Here is a 19,048-nt window from a genome sequence, read left to right as displayed (position 1 = left end):
AGGAGCTGAGCAGGGAGATAGACAGCAGAAAAGAGTGAGTGGGGGGGATGAAGCTGTATAAATATTACATCAAACAGAGTGAACATCATGCCAAAAAAGATCTGCATAAATAACCTATACAAGGCTTGCTACAGTTTACCTGGCATACTTCTTTTTGCTCAGTTCAACACGACAGGATCTAAGTGTGTTTCTAAGCGTGTGCGTACGATGTGTGCGCGTGTTCGGGTTGATCGGGAGCAAATGTACAAACATGACTTCACTGTACCGCGTGTGGGCTCGGCTTTGTGTGCAGTCGGCTGTGTCCATTTCAATGTCAAAGATTAAATGTCAGTTGCTGTACAGCTATTCATTTATGCACAAGGAACAAATCAAGGAGATAATGGACGACATCTTGCTCAATGGACCCGTTCCAAGCACGGGAGAGCACTAAAAGGTGATAGCTAACTGTTGCCATGGTTTCATCCTGACAAGACTTTTTTTTTGCAGGGAAAGCAATTGTGCATGACAGAGAGTGAGTGAGAGAATAACTGAATACAGATTGGATAGATGTGAAATGATGCCAGTAGACAGCATCACTGTGGTGAAGAGGGCTTTGAGACTGAACCAGCAACAGGGCTGAAGGACTTTCAGACGCTTCTCTTTGTTTCAGAATACCCTGAATTGAGTTGTGACGCGTCTGAATGCTATAAGGATTTTGAGGTCAAACTGCAAAGTTAGATTCTACTTGTTTAAGTCATCAGCAACCAACTTATGGTGAGCTCGGTGTCTTTTAGGCCACATAGTTGAAACTGAAATACTTCAGAATCACTTGTACCACTTTCAGCTCTCTTCAGCAGCAATTCAAAATACATTAAGACTTGTTTTTGAGTCTCCAAGAGGAGCCGTCTGGAGGACCATTACTGTAGAAGTGAGACAACTTGCACTATGCTGGAGCATGAAAAATGGAAGACTAGGACTGAATGGCGGTATTACTGTAGTGAGGATTCGGACAGGGCCTAAGTTATCTGAGTCTGTCTGCTTCTTCTCTCTGCTTTGGCAGAGTAATTGTCTTTCTGACATACAGTAGGTCTACCTGCAAATATTCAGTTAACTACTGGACACAACATTAAAAGTTTATTTGCTTACTGTACCATTATCAAAAATAGGATCCTGCAAATTGTGGCTGAAACAGACACAGACTTGAGTTTATAGAAAACTACAGCTGCTGGCTGTTATTTACTTTTTTATCTCAATCTGATGTTTGCTGATATCATGCACGGTTTGAAAAATACAACTGAACCTAAACTCATGTTTCAAACTCAGACACAGTTCGGTAAACTTCTCTGTCTCTTATTCTCTACTCTTTAAGTCTCCATGAATCCCACTAGACAACTACGCTCACATGTATCCATCTCATCTCCATCAGTGACAAGTCTCATTACAGCAAGTAACTTTCTAAAAGTGGATGACTTCACAGGGTGTCATTTAATATTTAGAAAAACAGCCGAGATTGTGTTCACATGAGAGGGAGATAAGAAAGACTTGTGTCTGGGTAGATAAAACATCCACGCTGCATACAGTCATCACGTGGCAACATTATGCTATTTGATCATATTATTATCATTACCTGACAGAAGGACTCTGAGCCCACTGCTGATTAATATGAGAAATATCAAATGGTTTAAAATCTAGCTTTTCTGCAGACATGGAAAGTCTGAGTAGCTGTTTCTGTGAACATGGGCACAAGCACTTTGAGCTGTTAACAGTGTTAACAGTTAACAAAGCAATCAAGCTAATCGAGCTGAGCTTCTCTATGCTGCTCTGATACCATCCACAGTATTTCTCTCAAGCTGCACTGGAACGTCATCATCACAACAATATTAGTTAACAGTAGGGAGCAAGTGTCAACAAGGGAAATATAAGGTTCACGTGCCAGCAGTCCAATTATCCATCCGGCTGTGTCAAACACATGCCCTGCGGCCCAATCTGGCCAAGTTCTTTAGTTGCCCTAAAAGATCACTCATGCCTAACATATGACTCTAACTGCTCGACTGTAGACACAAACAGCACTGATGTTCATGTAAATTTTATTAGGAGCAACATGAACTGGACCTAAACTGAAAATACCCCATTATAACTGGGAAGTATAAATTGAAATGACATGCTGAAATAGCAGAGATTCACTTTGAGTCTGTGGAAATGCTTTAAAGACAGCCATGTCTATTTTTCCCTTCCAGATATGTACAGTAATGTGAGAAAAGTATTCCGATACTGTATGACTAATACCATTAATACCATTAAATATACAGTATTAGCCATGTAAAGCCGCTGGACATATTTCCTGCAGGGCCTTTTAATAGAGTTTTCACAGTGTTACCAATGGAGCCTAAACAACAACAAGATGTCTAACATTATGCTGGCACCTCTGGGGACGGAAGAGGAAACTGCCATCATATAAAACACTGTTTCAGAACAGGACTGTAGAAAAGTCAGGGGTCGAGGTATTTTATCATCTCGGCTTTATTGCAGAACCTGTTTATATTGCGACTCCTCCACTATGCATGTTTCTATATTTGCCATAAAGCCCCTTGCTGTAAAGCATTAGGCTGGAGATATATTTGCTTTTTAACCACACATTCGTGTAGACAACCAGCTGCATCGTGAACGTTATTGTTCACATACTTGCTTATGTATTTTGCGTGTTACTGCAGGATTCCACTAGAGGGCACACCAGAGAAATAAAGATACAAACAAAACTTCCAGATTTGCATGATGTAAACAATAAACACAGTGACACTGGAGGAGGTTACTATTTTGTGAATTTTGAGATACAGACTTGTTTCCATTTATTTAACTTCTAAAATGGTACAGATCTCACACCAGCTGTTCTGACAAGCATTTTTATAACTGTGCAACAGCAATAGGACATCATGTGGGTGATTGCACACTTGGTCTATTATTTTGTGCTCAAAACTTTCTGCCAGTGTTGTTGCTGCTGACCTGCCTGCTGACCCCTGACTCTTGCTGACATGTAGTGTTAATTTGTAAGGATGTGCACAACCAACACTCCAAATGGACTCAGGATACGTGAGGCAGCCATCATTTGCACATGAACCTGTAGTTAAAAGCAAGTTTATCTCTGGCTTTACTCTGGAACTGTCATAACGACCAAACATGACTACTGCTCATATACATATGACATATCCCCTTTTTTTTGGTTACTTCAGGAACAACACATTTTCCACCTAAACAGTATACTGCAACAATATACAAGATACCAACCAAAATGACACAAATTTACATTAAGCCATCCCTTTATACTTAAACATGTGTTCTGTAAACATTTAGCTTTCTTCTTTTGTAATCACATTCTTTCTGTTAACTCAATTGCAAGTGTCAATAAAACTTAAATATTTCCTTTCAGAAAGCTCTATGCAATTACCTTAATGAAAACCATATCAAATTATGTAACATCAATGTCTCTCTTTAACTCTTCAATACCGGCATTTAAATGTTTTACTGTACAAATGTTCCAACATAAACAAAACACTTTCCAAGAATCCACTTCATTTGACTGACTCAGACTGCTGAAGCCTCATATTAGCGTTAAATAAACTAATACGTTTGCACAAAATGAGGACTGTGGATTTTGTTCCCCCTTAAAGCATCTACAAGGAGTTTTTAACTGATTATGAAACAGTCTCCATTTAATACTGACCTACATAAGCAAATGAGACCATCAGCGGCTATTTCTATATAGTTACTCTAAATGCCTGCCATCAGGTCGGATTCCCCACAAAATCAAACAAAATGATTTATGGCACACAGACCGTAAGAGCCTTTGTTCACATCACATGTAGCATTGTAGCATGAGGGAGTACAAAGATGTTACTAGGACAACATTTGATAACGTTAAAAGTAAAGTTAGACTTGTCAGCTCCCTGACTCATTTTTAAAAAGATGAGAGAAAAAGAGAGAGAGCGCAAGCAAGCTGAGAGCACGAGAGAGAAAGAGCAGCAGTGGTCAAGTGAGCTGGAGAGTGAATGAAGAGAGGGAGTGGCAGTAGCGAGCGAAAAGCAGTGAATGAGAGAAATAAAATGTTATTTTCTGATTGTTTTTACATTCTAAAGCACAAATAAACATGCTCACACTTCCACACAACCCTGTGGGAAGGTGCCGTGTTGCCAGATTTGGTATGAATGCAGCATTATGTGTAACCTTGGTGTATGAACGGCACTACAACAAAGTTTACTTTGTTTCACCATCATCATATTACTATTAGTCTTACATAGCCACAAATAGATACATTACCTCATCACTATGCATCCTGCAAACAGCTGTGTTTAATAAAGAAAAATAGTATTAAAAATAAGTTGTGTCTTTCTTTTACTCGCTTCCAAAACAAATGCACGTGCTAGCCAGATCAAGGTCTTTATGACACGATGCGGTGGTGCTCATGGGAAATGCAGTCTTCACTATTGCTTTTGTCCACAGGGGCCGCCAAAATCAACACAAAACAAAAGTTCCTTTTAGTAACTTCAACTTACATTGTAAGCACATTTGGAAGGTATCTTCTAATGGTCAATATAAACAGGAGGAATGATAACAGCAAGAAAAAACCTGTTTAAATGTTTAAACATTGGCACCTGACTATTATTTTAAGACAGACTTGAAGAATAATGAGTATATCTTTTAATTCAATTCCCCCCAGTGTAAATCAGTGTTAATATTAGGACAAGGAATGTTTTAATGTTTATTAATGTTAAAAAACAAGTTTTACCATTAAAACAGTTGTGTCAGCTACTGCAAATTACAAAGCACAATGGATGCTGTTGTTCTCTGAAACAACAAATAGAGACTGTTTTATCAGACTTATTAACCTAATATTTACAGTTTTTGAGAGATAATGAAAACTGCACAAAGGGACTAGTACTGTAGTTCCTGATTTTAGTTCCTGAGTTTAGTTGGTCAAAAATGAGTGAGGCTTGATTTAGAGCTGTGCAATTCCTCCACAGAAAAACAACAGCATAACTGAAAAAATGTGCCCTGATGATTAAGGAGAAGTATGTTTCTCTGCATGATTCTGACTGGTACATATTTTCAAGCCAAAAACACAACACAATGTGTGTGTGTGTTTGCATGTGTGAGTCAGTTTGCCTGGATGCGGGTGTGTTTTTGAGTACCTTGACCCTGCTGACAGCCTCCTGGGCCTGCATCATGCGTATGTTCTTGGAGGGGTTCCTCTCAGACAGCAGCTGAGTGGAGCCCAGGTAGTTAGCAGCAAAGATAATTCCATCAATCAGGTCTTCTGGCTCGCAGGGTCCTGGGACTGGGCCAGGGAGAGGAAGAGAGGGTGGTGATTAACGGGGAGACACTGGGAAGGACAGAGTGCGGTTAGACTGAAGAGGTCGGGTGTGCGGTGGAGAGGGTATTGTAATCACTGCAGTCAACATGCGGTGTGGAGAAACAGAGCCAAACACTGTCACTCTGGAGATTGAGAGATGGCGATAACAGGCTTGGTGAGCAGTGAGATGGCCACTGGCTGTGAACTGATTGAGGTGCGGTGCTGGGAGGAGGTTGGGCTGAGATTAATCTGCGTCTGTGATATGGAGATGTGGACTCTCAGACACCCACTCAGGGACACAATGCACTGTCATGATCTGAAGGAGCAGACAGGCAGCTAAGCCCCTCACACATTATTAGACCTAGCATCTGCCCAGAGGCAGGGAAAGAGCAGCAGAAGAATTATATCAGGCCTGAATAGGGACAGACTGAAGGCAAAGCAAATCTTGGACTCCTTCCATGCAATTACAATATTTTGATTTCATCATCAAACAGGTGTGCAGACAGATTAACTTACCATCGACAAAGCTGGGGAACGATGCAACCTTCTTTGTTGGCTGGAAGACAAAAACAGGATATGATGGATCAGTCATTGTGAATAGGTTTACAATGAACTAAGCATGTCTCTACTATCTCAAATAAACCAATCAAAATGTTGACGTTTCATTCAGTTTATGTAGGCTGTCAAGTGTTACATGAAGGCTAAGATGTGCTGCTTTTTTTAATGTACAATTAAGCAGTAAATCATATATATCTAATTTAGGGAGTGGATCTAAATCAGGCTTAGACTGATGTGTCTGTCCACATTTTTGACATGATGCACTGTGACACCTGCTGATTCACCTCAAGAGAAATCAGAAAACATGGATGAGAAGAGACAAAGTAAAGTAGCATCCCACCCAGTAAAACTTTCTGTCTTTATTAAAACAATGAGGAGGGAGTTTTTAGTTATAAATTAACAATTACATTTTGTGTCTTTTCAATACTTTCATGATTACATAACAGAGATTCATCTCAGACCCTCCATTAAACTGCAAAATGACTCATATTCTGTGAGAGTCCCTTCTTCTATTTTGGTTGGTAGTTGATTTTCAGTAATTGCTTGTATAACAAATTCTGTGTGAGCAACTTGATGCTTAAAATTTGGCACAACATGATACATCTGAAAACAATATATGAATTACCCCATACAACTACTACAATGGTGTTTTGTTTTTATGACTTTTCTCCAGCGAAGCTAATGCCCTCGCGTGGCTTAAAAGATCAATCACACATAATAGCTTTGACATTCACAGAATTCGGTGACATGTGGAGACACAAACAGCTAAACAACTGGCAGACAAAGACCGAGTATAAATTTGAATGGAAGAAGAATCAGGATCAATTACAAACAACGCAGGAACTCCAACAGAAATGAATAATCTTAACTGTGACACTCTTGATCTCTGTAAAGAAATTCCCTTTGCTGATTTTACTAAACATTCAGACATTTCTGTTTTTTCTTCCTGCCCCACATTCACACAGTTACATGTATTTACACATTGATACTTTAACTGCTGCAGAAACTGGATGTATGCGCTATGCTCAAGGGCACTGCAAAAGTGGGTGTATAGAGAGCGCAAAGCCTTACTCATCCACTTCACACATTCCCATTTCTGTGGGAGGTGGAAGAGAAAGGATATAAAGAAAGGGGGAGGAAGTTATAGACAAGAGATGGTTACGTAGAGAGCTGTAATTCATGCTCAGATTAAAACACTGCTCACTTCACATTCAAAAGTTTTACTCCACTCAAGGACAAGGTGGCGTGGGTGGAGCCTGTACAGGAAACATCCACCACAGACATCTCAGTGAAAAATGGCCCTCATAAAACCGCAGGCAGACACGCTGCTCAATTACCGGGACGCCATCACGCCGTAAGCAGAGGACATGAGCTGAGGTTGTAATTACACAATTACTCATTTACTCAGACATACTCATACACACACACACACACACACACACACACATGTTCGCACAGGGACACACACATAAACAACAATATTCTCTGTCGAAAGTGACCTAGCTACAAATCTACACGATTATGAAGGAACACTGTGACATTAAAACCCAGCAACATCTTACCTCTGGTACATTGTTGTTCTCCAGGGGGACATTGAGGTCGGAGCGCTGCTGTTTTCTGGGTTGCTCTGCACCATTGCTCACCTGGCAGGTCAACACAGAAGAACAGGTGCAAGCAAAAAGAAGATCAGAATAGTATAGAACAAGAGTAAAATTATATAAACTAAGCTGTTGTTTCCTGTTGCTGGTTGGTTGGGCGGCAGGTTAAAATAAAAGTAATGTGACTCACACGTGGGAGGTTTTGAATGTGTAGGTAGGTCAGCTACAAACAACGATGGAGACTGTATGCATGAGAGTACTGCACTGACAAAACTCTCAGAACTGCTAAGAAAGAGCCTGCTTATGCTGTTTAACGCAAGGAATTATTTATTTTAATGTGTTTACCTGTAATTAAAATAAATTTACATCCATTTAGAAGACCAAAGCTGATTCGGGTTCAAACTGTTGTAAGCTGGCACACGATTAAGTTCTGTCTTTCACTCGTCCTCCAGGCAGCCTTTTCCTTTGTCTCATCTCTCATCACATACATGGATATATAAACTACACCCAGCACATAATCACATACAGGGAGGATTATATTTATTCCCTTGCATATCCATCTTGCAGTGCACAACTGCTCATTAACATTCAATCATATTACTGGCTTAAATGAAACCCTTCTGCCGATAAAATGTCCTCCTCCTCAGTGTGGCAGTGATGAAAAGTGAAAAAGTGAAATTCAGAGGAACAGGTCGTGTTGTTGAGCAGTTAATTACCACAGACATGACATCAGTGGCCTCTTTTACGAAAAGAGAGCTAAACGTAAAGTCCTGATCAGTATTCATCATGTTTTGTAACTCCGTTGCGCAAACAACCATTAAATTAATGAGATTCGTGTTGTTGTTTGGTGGGAAGGAATGCTAAACCATGTTGCTCTACAAAACTATACATATGTACAGAATCCCAAGTGAATCCAGCCAAATCTTTGTAAATGTCTCCATTAGTAATAAGAAATCTTAAAGAGGCTATATGTAGAATTTTATCATCAATAAATCACATCAATTTTAATCCATTAGCATAATTAACATTCACAAGACGACCATACAGAGGACAGACAGCTTTTATCAACATGTACATGTGTACACAACAGAACAGATTTAGAAGGATTTGTTTGTAGCTGAGGGCACTCCTTTAATTACCCATCACATCGGCTTTAAGTTAATACTAAAATTATATTAAATTATAATATAAAAATATAGTAAATATAAAATATAAAACATAAAATTAACTTATATTGTTTCCCACTTTTACTTACACAGCAGTAGTTGTGTTCTGTGTTTCTCACCAAAACACATACTGAATGCATTTCCTTCCTGATAAAACATTTGCAAAGCCATTAAAAGAATGTTTTAAATCCTTCATTGTTTATATCCATTTTTAGTAGCTAGCAGTTGGCATATTGCTGTGTTTCTTTATGTATTACCACCACCAACTGTCATCAGCAGAATAGCGTGAAACCAACGGCAGAATGTGAATTGCACCACTCGCCCACTTGTACTGTATGTGCATCCTTGTGCACAAAACAAACAGAATAGGGACCCACGCATAAAGACATGGCTCTATAGCACAGAATACCTATAAGCTACAAGAAGCACTGCGACTGTCAGTTCTGTCACGGCGATCAGTGTTTCTATTACTGTGTGACTCCCTCAACAATAAACTATTTTCATTACTTCCTCAACAACGATAATCGTAAAAAAATACATTATTTTCATTGTTTCATTTTGTGGGTAATACTCACTGTCTAATTGAAAGACATGAGAAAATTCCAATAAATTTAAAAACATTTCTAACGAGAAACATCAGATTTTAAGTGGTAATCTTCACTCAGATTTACTGGGCCTGGAAAATCAAATCATGTAACCTACAGAAAAGTGATGAAGATTATATTTATACACTTAACAGTGTGCATATGGACATACAGTATGTCTTAATAGAGGTCCTTAACAGAAATTTTTAATACAGGCTACTTTAATACTGGATACATAATACATAGTCATTAAACGTTGATGGATAAAAGTAGACCTATTTAGGGAAAGTCATGTACTAGAGTAATTAACTGCATACTGTACATTATAAATATGAAAATGGTTGCTATTAGTGGACCAACACTTTCTGTCATTAGGGAAAGTCCTAGAAACCAGCAGGAATACTAATAATGCAGAAAGGGAAATTTTATTACAGCCAAAATCAAATGTAATGAAGTAAAGGCTGAAGAAGCAAAAATTATTAGCGTGTCATGGAAAATGGGGTTTAAATGTTGAGGCTGCAAAAAACCTTGTCTCAGTGGTGATCATACCAACATAATTAATTTAACACTTACATACTGATGCTTATAATTTGTAGCATCATTTAAAATACATTTAAATGTACTATGCTTTCATCAAACACATCACACTAACAGAGTGTGTGTGGTCCTGACCTCCCTTTGTTTTGTAACTCTTTTGGCTTCATACTCTACAGCTCTTATTAAATTCCCTGTTGTCCTGGTTCATTCAAGGGTCATCTCAAAGTGGTGTACGGAGAACATTTCATCTCATAACAGAGGACTGAATGACCAAATCATCTCTGTGAGTCTGGGAGTCATCTGAATCTGCAGTGTACTGTACATACTTCCAATTTAATCTAGTTACACTATCTGACCCAGTTCTCTGCTACAAATGAGCTGCACACAGTGAACGTACGAACACATGTGCACACTGTGGAGCAGGTGTGTATCAGCATGACGCCCACAGAAGACTCTCTCTGTTCTGCTTTTACCATCTGACTTTTAGAAGATGGGGGAGCTGTGTGTGTGTTGGGGTCTATGAAGTGTGTATGGGTGTGCATTCATCCAGAGGGACAGCTCAAGGTAACATGGGGGAGGGGATGGAAATAGATGAGCAACATCTCACCTGTAACTCATCTCCAGCAGCTCCTTGCCACAAATCTCTTTTATATCACATCCAGAGGCGAGAGGCTCTGAACATATTAGAACTGTTGTGTTGATGCTGTTGTTAATATGTTCCTCCTTATCATATGTGTGCCTCTCTCTGTATTTGAAGTACTGATTCAACATATTAGAGATTGGGAACACTTCACTGGCTTTCAGTTGATTGGGAAATTGAACTAGTCTTGAATTTTCAAAACATTTTTCACTAAATTTAACTTAATGCTTAGCTTTTCACATAAGAAATGTTGACATGTCACAGTAGGAAAAGCACATGTGTAAATAATAACATGAATGATGGTTGAACTCCATTAAGCTGCTTCAGTTGCAGGCTGATATTGTGCATGCTGATTAAGTGTCACACAGCCATGGCTTACTGGGACACTTGAATAGAACGGATGATTGTTAATGTCATTAGTAACACTTGTGGTTTTCCACAAGTGTTATGACAAGTGGTTTATTACAAGTCAAAATGTCTGCTGTGAAAAAGGCCTTTTAGCTTTTTTTAGTGGAGAGCGATAATCTTTTTTTTATACAGCTGAATAATTAATTGTTTTTAAATAGGAATCCACAGAAATTTCAAATCACTACAGCTACCATTTTAACTAGGCTTGAACACACATTATCAACAATTTCTTAACAAGCTGTAAGAGGTGAAATATTAATTCAGCGACTGTCAATTTTGTTGGCTGTCATCTAACTACAAAATGGGTGTTGTCTGGTGCTCTGTTCATATCAGTGTATTCTTCATACTGTACTATTTGTTTTCCTTGAAAAAGAAGCTCCGCTCTGGATCATTTTGACATTTGGAAAGATGGAAAGTGTTCAAAAAGAGCAAAAGTGGCGAATCTTTCTAAATAAACATTGTAGCTCATTACCTCACATCATTTTCATCTAGATTTTTATCATAGTGGTTTAAGTGAAAATTTTAAGTGCATCATTGTTTTAAGATTATCGACTAAATACCCTTGAACCAGGACCATCGGGATTGAAGTCTATGAAGCAGTCTGTATTGTCAGTGATGCTAACGTTAGCTCAAGCAGCTTAAGTGCACAGCTGTCAACAGTATCATAAGGGTTCGTCAGGTAAATATTTAATTGTACATTTAATTTATAGGCAATAATCTAAACCTAAATTGCAATTACAATATTGGTCAAATATTGGACATTTTCCCTGAATCATTTAGTTCTCCTTTTGGACTGAACAGACCAAATGAACAACCAAATCTGTATTTTCTTGCATACTCTTTGTTTCCTAATTGCTCATTATGTAGGATTGATGTTCTGGAAAAAAACAAACCAACGGGGATACTGATACTGAAATTGGGTAAATGTTAACATGGTGAAATAATGACATTGTTTCTTAACCCTTCAAAAACAGCTCACCTGCTCCTGTTGCCATCTCTGTCTGTCTTCAGGGGAGCGTGGATGTGCCTTGATGCCCCTCTGAAGGTCAGGGTTGTTGTGGTGCATGGAGGGCAGGTTGAGGGACTTGGGCCTGCTGTCGTGACGGTGGTGAGCTGGGGGGTAGGGGGCTGCGTCAGGCTTGGTGTGAGGGTAGTCGCCTGGAGGGTCCTGTGCCAGTTCCTCTGGGCTTTGGTCAGTGCCGCTGCTTAGACTCCCCATGCTCATACTCATCTTGATCTCAGCAACAATTTGGTCAATGTCCTCCTCCGCCTCCTCCCCCGTCTCCCCCTCCACCACCAGCACCTTGCGGCCGCGGAACGGAGAGACTCGCACTGAGTTCCCATTGTCCTCTGGTGCATAGTAGTCTCCGGTGTAGGCCCGTCCATGTCTCTCCTCCTCGTCACCTTCCTCATCTTCTTCCTCATTAGGGCAGTACTCCTCGCTCTCTGCCTCCTCCTCTTCCTCCCTGTCAGCCTGTCGAGTGTGCAGGGTGTCTTGCAGGGAGGGTTGGTGGTGGTGATGATGGTGGTGGTGATGGTCCAGGATGGGTTCTGGTCGTCCATTGTATATTTGTTCGTCCGGATCTTGCTCCACCACCTCACAGCGAACCTCCCCTTCTCCCTCACCCCACTCCTCCACCATGTGCCTCTCTCGCCCCGCCCACTGCTCCTGCCTGTCTTGGCCCTCCTCTGTCCACTCCTCCCTCCCCTCCTCATCTCCCTCTCTCCACTCTTCTCTCACCTCCTCCTCTTCTTCTCTCCACTCTTCCCTCACTGCGCCTTCTCCCTCCTCGTCCTCCACCCATTCTTCCTCTCTCACCTCACCCTCCCCCTCCCCCTCTCCCTCCTCGGCCCAACCTTCCACAGCCTCCTGGCATTCATCAGTGTGGGCTTCACCCGGCTGCATGATGACGGCGCAGTCCGCTTGGCTGCGGCTGTGGCTGTGGTTACAGTCTCCCTGGCTACTGCAGTCCATACCTTCCAGGTAGCTGTCGTCCTCTGGGCAGTACCGGATGTAGTAAGTCACACCCTCGTCCTCCTCTGCCAGTCCTGGACGGGTGTATGATCACAAACAGAAATATTTGTTAATATCTGGGGTTCCTTTGTTAAAAACCAAGTAGTGTGTGTGTTTGTTTGTGTGTGTGTGTGTGTTTGTTTGTGTGTGTGTGCATGTGTGTATCTGTCCGCAGCTAATCTTGCATACTACTGGACCCATCAGCCTAATATTTTTTGTACATATTTATGACTGTATGCTCAATGGTTGTGGTGATTAACAATTTTTGAAAAACCTATTTTATAAGTCAAATAAATATTGATATGATTCCTTATGAGCCTGTCATAAAGCTTAGATTTTCATCTTTTCAGCAGTCCTCGCCATTTTAAAATATGCGTTATGACATAGCAAAAGACATTTCCAGCAATCGACTAGGCTAAAAACAAGGCTTACCTAGTCTGTTGCAGGCCACTTTTTGGCCTTTGTCATGGCTCAAAAACTGACATCCATAGAAAACTTTGGTCTGCACTCTAGGGACTGCACTCCTCTATAGTTAGTGATTAGAATTGATAATATGTTCCCATTTACAACTGGTTACAAATTTGTAAAAGATCCTGATTAATTTAGGTTGCACTTGTCACTATCAATTACTCTTACTGATGACTCAATTGCAAACAGCTCTTTAACACTGGAATACAAGGGGGGATATTTACTAACCTTTCCTAATTTATTGTGAGTGTAAAATTTTTTGTTACTGCGATTTTTCAATTTAGCGGGGTATTTAGTAAGACTATAAATGTAAATGAGCCCAGTCGCAGTTCATCTATGTGTATCTAGTGTAGCTAAGCTGTTTTGCCACATGTTACACACAAATGGAGCACAAACTGTACAACTGTACTTGTAATACTGGTTGAAGAGAAAACATTTTCTGAACTGCAAGCGTGTATTCATCCCATAAAATAAATACTATATATGAGGAAATATGTATAACTAGCTGCCCCAATCATATTGCACTGGACTGGACCTGCTGGGAGTCACTAAAAGTGAGAAAAAATATGCAGGAGGGACCTGCAGGAAAGTTGTGTGAAAAATTACAGACTGTTGCATTCCTATGCTTTTGTCTTGTGTGTCTCTCTCGCACACTTTTACACTTGCTTTTCCCAGATGTCAAATTTTAGATGCAATTTCCTCTGCCGCAGCGGTCAGTCGACGGTGCGGGTTCCACCATTCTTCTATTTAACCAGTGCAAAACCTTGGTGTGCTCCCGTAAATGAGGAGAAACACAATTTGGCTGTTGAGCGCATCAAAAAGGCCTGCAAGTCTTTAGTAAATATCCCTCTAGGTTTCCGAATTTGTTTTTATATGGGACTTCAGTCATGCTGCAAAAGAAATGATGTTTGACGTTGTGGGGAAATATTGCCAAATTGCACCCTTGCTTGAATTCACACAAAAAAATATGCATGATTTCAGGTAACAGTGGCAGTGCTAAGAAGAATGAATATGTGAATTAGAAATGACTACTAGAAATGAATGGAGAATTCCGAATCAATGATAGAGGAACGGATAATCGAAAGGTAGGATGTGAAAATGATCTGTTTTACATTGCACTCACCGTCATCATAGTCCTCCTCATCCTCTGAGGTGTTGTTAATGTAGTCGGAGCTGGAGTCGTCATCCAGGCTGTCGGCTCCACCGTGGAAGTCTGCCTGGTCATGGTCATCTTGGTTACAGTCATGTTCTGGCGTGGAGGGTGTTGCAGGCCGCTGGTCCTCCAGTTCTGCATCTGCTTGGTTGGTGTATCGCTTCACTTCAACCTCTGCATCTACATCCACTTCTGGATGGTTGTGACCCACATCTTGACACTTGGGGGAAGAATATTGTGCCTTACAGGAACGGGGAAGGAGCTTTGGATCATGTGACTGTTTGGGGTAGCGGACTGGGCGTTGTCGAGGGCGGAGGGCTTTCAGATCACATGACTCCGTAGGATGAGGGGCGGGACAGGAGGCGGGGACTGGAGCAGCCATATTGTTTCCTCCACTGGTCCCTGGCCTCTTCCTATGAGCCATGATTGGCGGTTTACAGGCCATGCATTGTTATCGGTTTGTTCCTAGGAGACAAATAAATACACAGAGGCAATGATTCAGAGCTAATTCAACATCAAAAACAACTGTTAATCAATCCATGCAGGTACACTTAAGATCATACAAGAAAAAGACTGAATAAAATAAAATGCTAAAGCCTGTAAGGACAATTGTGTTTGTTTGAGCAAACCAAAAAAATTGTTCCCATCCCTCCATTTATCTCTCTCACTCTTTTTCTACACTTTGCATACAGCTGCAACATATTTTCGGTGCCAGACAATCTATTCTTGTAATTGAGCGAGAAAGTCCCTCGTTTACTTCATCCACATTCAGGGCAGCACTTTTGTGCTTACTTTGCACAACTTTGGCTTCAAATACCCAACAGCAGGCTCAATACATCACCCCAGCTAAGCTTTAGAACAATAGGCACAAAGAGTAAAGAGCCTTTCTAAGTATACTGCCTTCATACAAACTTAATGGGACACTACCACGCAAGGAATCAATAGTGAAATCAAGGTCATCTCCACGTAGGTGCTGCACATGTGCACTGATACCATTGGACTTATTGATCCTTCAGTAGCTTGCTGGCTGAAAATGGTCAACCAGGGAGACAATAAAGTCTACTGCTATACAAGACGTGGTTAAGTGGTGAGGTGGGAAGAGAGTGAAGCATTTCTTTCTGTGGGTAGAAAGTAGCCAGATGGCCTGCAGAAGATGATCCATAACCCCAATGCACATGTTTGCCCTTACATGAAGGCCTCTACCAAAACATTCAAGAGGCTCAACCTGTGTGTACCTGTTTCAGTCCAATGTGATTACTGTGATGAAACTTAGGGAAACAAACTCCTAACTTTACAATCCTTTGCTCTAAAACATTAGTAACCAAATTGCCTCAGTTAAGGCCAGACTTGTGAACAGATGGATATAAAGTATAGGCTTGTTTGCTCCTAGTGAACTGTGGATGTTATTAAAAAAGGTACTAACAAACAGATAAGATTATCCTACTGCATATATGATGAATGAATCCCATTACGGACATTGGAAAGAAACACACAAACATGCAAACTAGCATTCACACACACATACACACACACACACACACAAACAGATGCCAGGATTAGAGCATTTATAGTACTTTTCTTTTCTGTCAGGCACACCCTTCTGTGCCCTGTCATCCATTTTGTCGCCATCCCCACTCTGTTTTGCCATCCAGTTGCTATGAACAACTGCCCTCAGAGGGGTGTTGTTGCTGCTTTCCCCCCGTTTTCTTTCACCATAATTACATTTTCCATCACCAGTGATTACAGTGCTTAATTAGCTCTGCACAAGCTGGCACAAACACTACCCTCTAAAACACAAACACACAAATGCAGAGAGGACCTCACACAGACACACATGCACACAGTTGGTTGTTCCTCAGCTAGCCAAGTCAAGGGACTGAGATTACATGTGCACACAAAGCACATGTAGTGGGACTGACTGGCTCTTGCTGCTATAGGGCTCAAAACTGTCATGAAAAACAGAGAACGGAACTAGCGTGGAGGTTACTGATCACACATTATTTGTAAGTGGACACTCACACACACATTCTGTGCACCTGATGAAATATATGCAACATGTACATATACTGCAGAAATTTTGTCCGTTATTTTAAAAAGTGCAAAAATTGTTTTCAATCCGAACTTGTAACAGCAAGTTAAAAATCAGCTCAAACCTCAGCTTGTTAACATCTAGGAAATTTTGTATTGAATTAATCTCTTACCTGAGGTCCTGAGCTGGGATGTGGTGTACAATAGCAATGGGATCTAGTGTAACAACGGCCCCATCCTCCCTCCTCCCTCTTGTCTCTCCTTGCTCCTCCCTTCCCCCACCAGCTGCTGCACAGCATGCACCTCTCTGACTCCACCCTCCCTCCTCCTCCACATTATATCCCAGCATCCTCTTGTTGAAACCCGGCCCCGCCTTGTCCAATTCCCTGGAGCTGAGGGTAAGGATCGGTAACTATGGGTAACTGCATCTACTGGGGACAGATACCCTTTGACCTCCTCTTTGTTGGCTTCCTTCATTCATAAGCTTTCGTTTTCTGGTGTGGTTCTGCCTGACTCCAGCAGTATTTGTTTTTTTTTCCTTTTAATGTTTTTTTGATTTGTCATGTTTTCCCGAGTGCCAGTACAACTGCCATGTAAATTTGGAAATCCTATAAGTCCCTGGGCAGGTGGCTTTTCCCCAATCTGCTTTGTCTGGCAAGTATTTCAGATGTGACTGTGTTTATTGAATTTGCATGCATTTGTACATGAATGGTAATACCATCATAACAAGACACACAGGGGGATCTGTCCCACCTGTTTACCACCATTAAGACATATTGAAAAGGAATTATGATAGTACAACTATGCTTTGACACACAGGATATTTAAATGTAACTAATGCTGGTTTGTGTCTGCCCACTTTTACAAGATGAACAAGTAATTTTCTTCTTGTCTCTTAATTTGTTTATCTGTCCATTTATCAGCCAATCAATCACTCCCACTTCAAACTGAATGAGCTCAATCCTCCTTAAGCCTATACACATAAGCCTAATACTCCACTGCACTTACCATTACATGCAGGTTTTTTTTTTAAGGTTTTTCCAGTAAATTTCTGACATAAATTCTGGACAAATTCATCAATTTTAGGTGTTTTTGGCTGAAGAATGGTAATGGCTATGCTTTGGATAAGCTATTTCATCCAAACCACTTTGCGATTTGCTTCTCATTCACCCATTCACACACACACACACACACACACACCAATGGCAGCAAGCTACAGACGGGTGACAAATTAAAGGAAAAACTGGTACAGGCCTGAATGCTTGACCCCTACAGTGAGGGGATCCGGTGGCTCTGTTATGCTGTGGGGGGCATTTTGCTGGCATAGTCTAGGTTCACTTGTCCCCTTAGAGGGAAGGGTCACTGCAAATCAATACAAAGTTTTTCTGAGTGGTCACCTTTATCCTATGATGAAACATTACTATCCTAATGGGAGCAGTCTCTTCCAGGATGACAATGCCCCAATTCACAGGGAACAAGGGGTCACTGAATGGTTTGATGAGTATGAAAATGTTGTGAATCATATGCTATGGCCTTCGCAATCACCAGATCCAACCTAATCAAACACCTATGGGAGATTTTGAACAAAGGTGTTAGATAGCGCTCCCCACCACCATCATCAAAACACCAAATGAGGCAATATCTTTTTGAAGAATGGTGTTCTTCAGCCCTGGCATTGATTCTACAAGTCTCTGGAACGCTTCTGGAGGGATGAACACCAAATTATAACAGAGCCACCAGATCTCCTCAATGTAGAGATCAAGCATTCAGACCTGTACCAGTTTTTCCTTTAATTTGTCACTCGTCTGTACCATGCAAGCTGCTGGCCTGACCATCGGGAACAATTTGGGGTTCAGTGCCTTGTCCAAGGACTCAACATGTGGAGAGTAGGCACTGAGGATCAAACCACCAACTGCATGGTTAGTGGACTACTTCCTGAGCCACAGCCACCCTGGCTAATTGTAACTCACAAATTTTAATCTCTAATGAATCCAGAGAGTCTTCTGCGGGTACTCTGCCCCGTGCTATTGATGAGCTGTTCCACAACTCCTTTATTAGCCAGATGTTTTGGGCAATTTTTGAGAGCTGACAGGAAAGGTCCTGGGTAAGCTAAGGACATTTACATTTACATTTATTCATTTGGCAGATGCTTTTGTCCAAAGTGAAATACAAATGAGGTACAAGGACATTGCGATTACATGGTCGGCTTCTTAAACCCCTAGGCCACTCGGACGTCCCCTCTTCCACAACTGTATTATATCAAAATAAGTACTGTGTGAAGACGGCATGTTCTTATATTGCTGTGGCTTCCTCCTTCTCTAAATTATCCATGGCTGTGTATGTAAGTTATAAGTCTGTATATCTAAGTTGCCCCATGGGAATTTGAATAGTAATGGAGTGGCAAGAGAAAATGAATCAATGATTGGTGCAAAAAGAACATCCCACCTGCACACACACACATACATAAAGTATCTGTCTCCCACATAAATGTGCTCAAATGTAAGCACTGATTCAAGCTGTTACCTTCATCACTAAAAACGGGTTGACACGCACACACACACACTCACCCAC

At 41.0% G+C, this 19,048-nt stretch overlaps 1 protein-coding gene across 1 annotated transcript in view; it reads right to left on the bottom strand.

Moving 5' to 3' along the window:
- The window catches only part of apba2b (amyloid beta (A4) precursor protein-binding, family A, member 2b), a 71,365-nt gene that overhangs the window by 13,663 nt on the left and 38,654 nt on the right, over positions 1-19,048 (bottom strand). Inside the window, exons 3-7 of the mRNA XM_042416659.1 lie at positions 14,420-14,914; positions 11,794-12,863; positions 7,444-7,524; positions 5,840-5,879; positions 5,163-5,308 (exon numbers count right to left, since the gene is read on the bottom strand). Of these exons, the coding sequence (XP_042272593.1) occupies positions 5,163-5,308; positions 5,840-5,879; positions 7,444-7,524; positions 11,794-12,863; positions 14,420-14,894 (1,812 nt within the window). The 5' untranslated portion in view covers positions 14,895-14,914. The remainder of the gene's footprint in view (positions 1-5,162; positions 5,309-5,839; positions 5,880-7,443; positions 7,525-11,793; positions 12,864-14,419; positions 14,915-19,048) is intronic.

Source organism: Thunnus maccoyii, chromosome 1, assembly GCF_910596095.1.
Source record: "Thunnus maccoyii chromosome 1, fThuMac1.1, whole genome shotgun sequence".
Classification (NCBI taxonomy): Eukaryota; Metazoa; Chordata; class Actinopteri; order Scombriformes; family Scombridae; genus Thunnus; species Thunnus maccoyii.
Note: the sequence above shows the minus strand (reverse complement) of the source record. Positions and strands in the feature narration are given on the sequence as shown.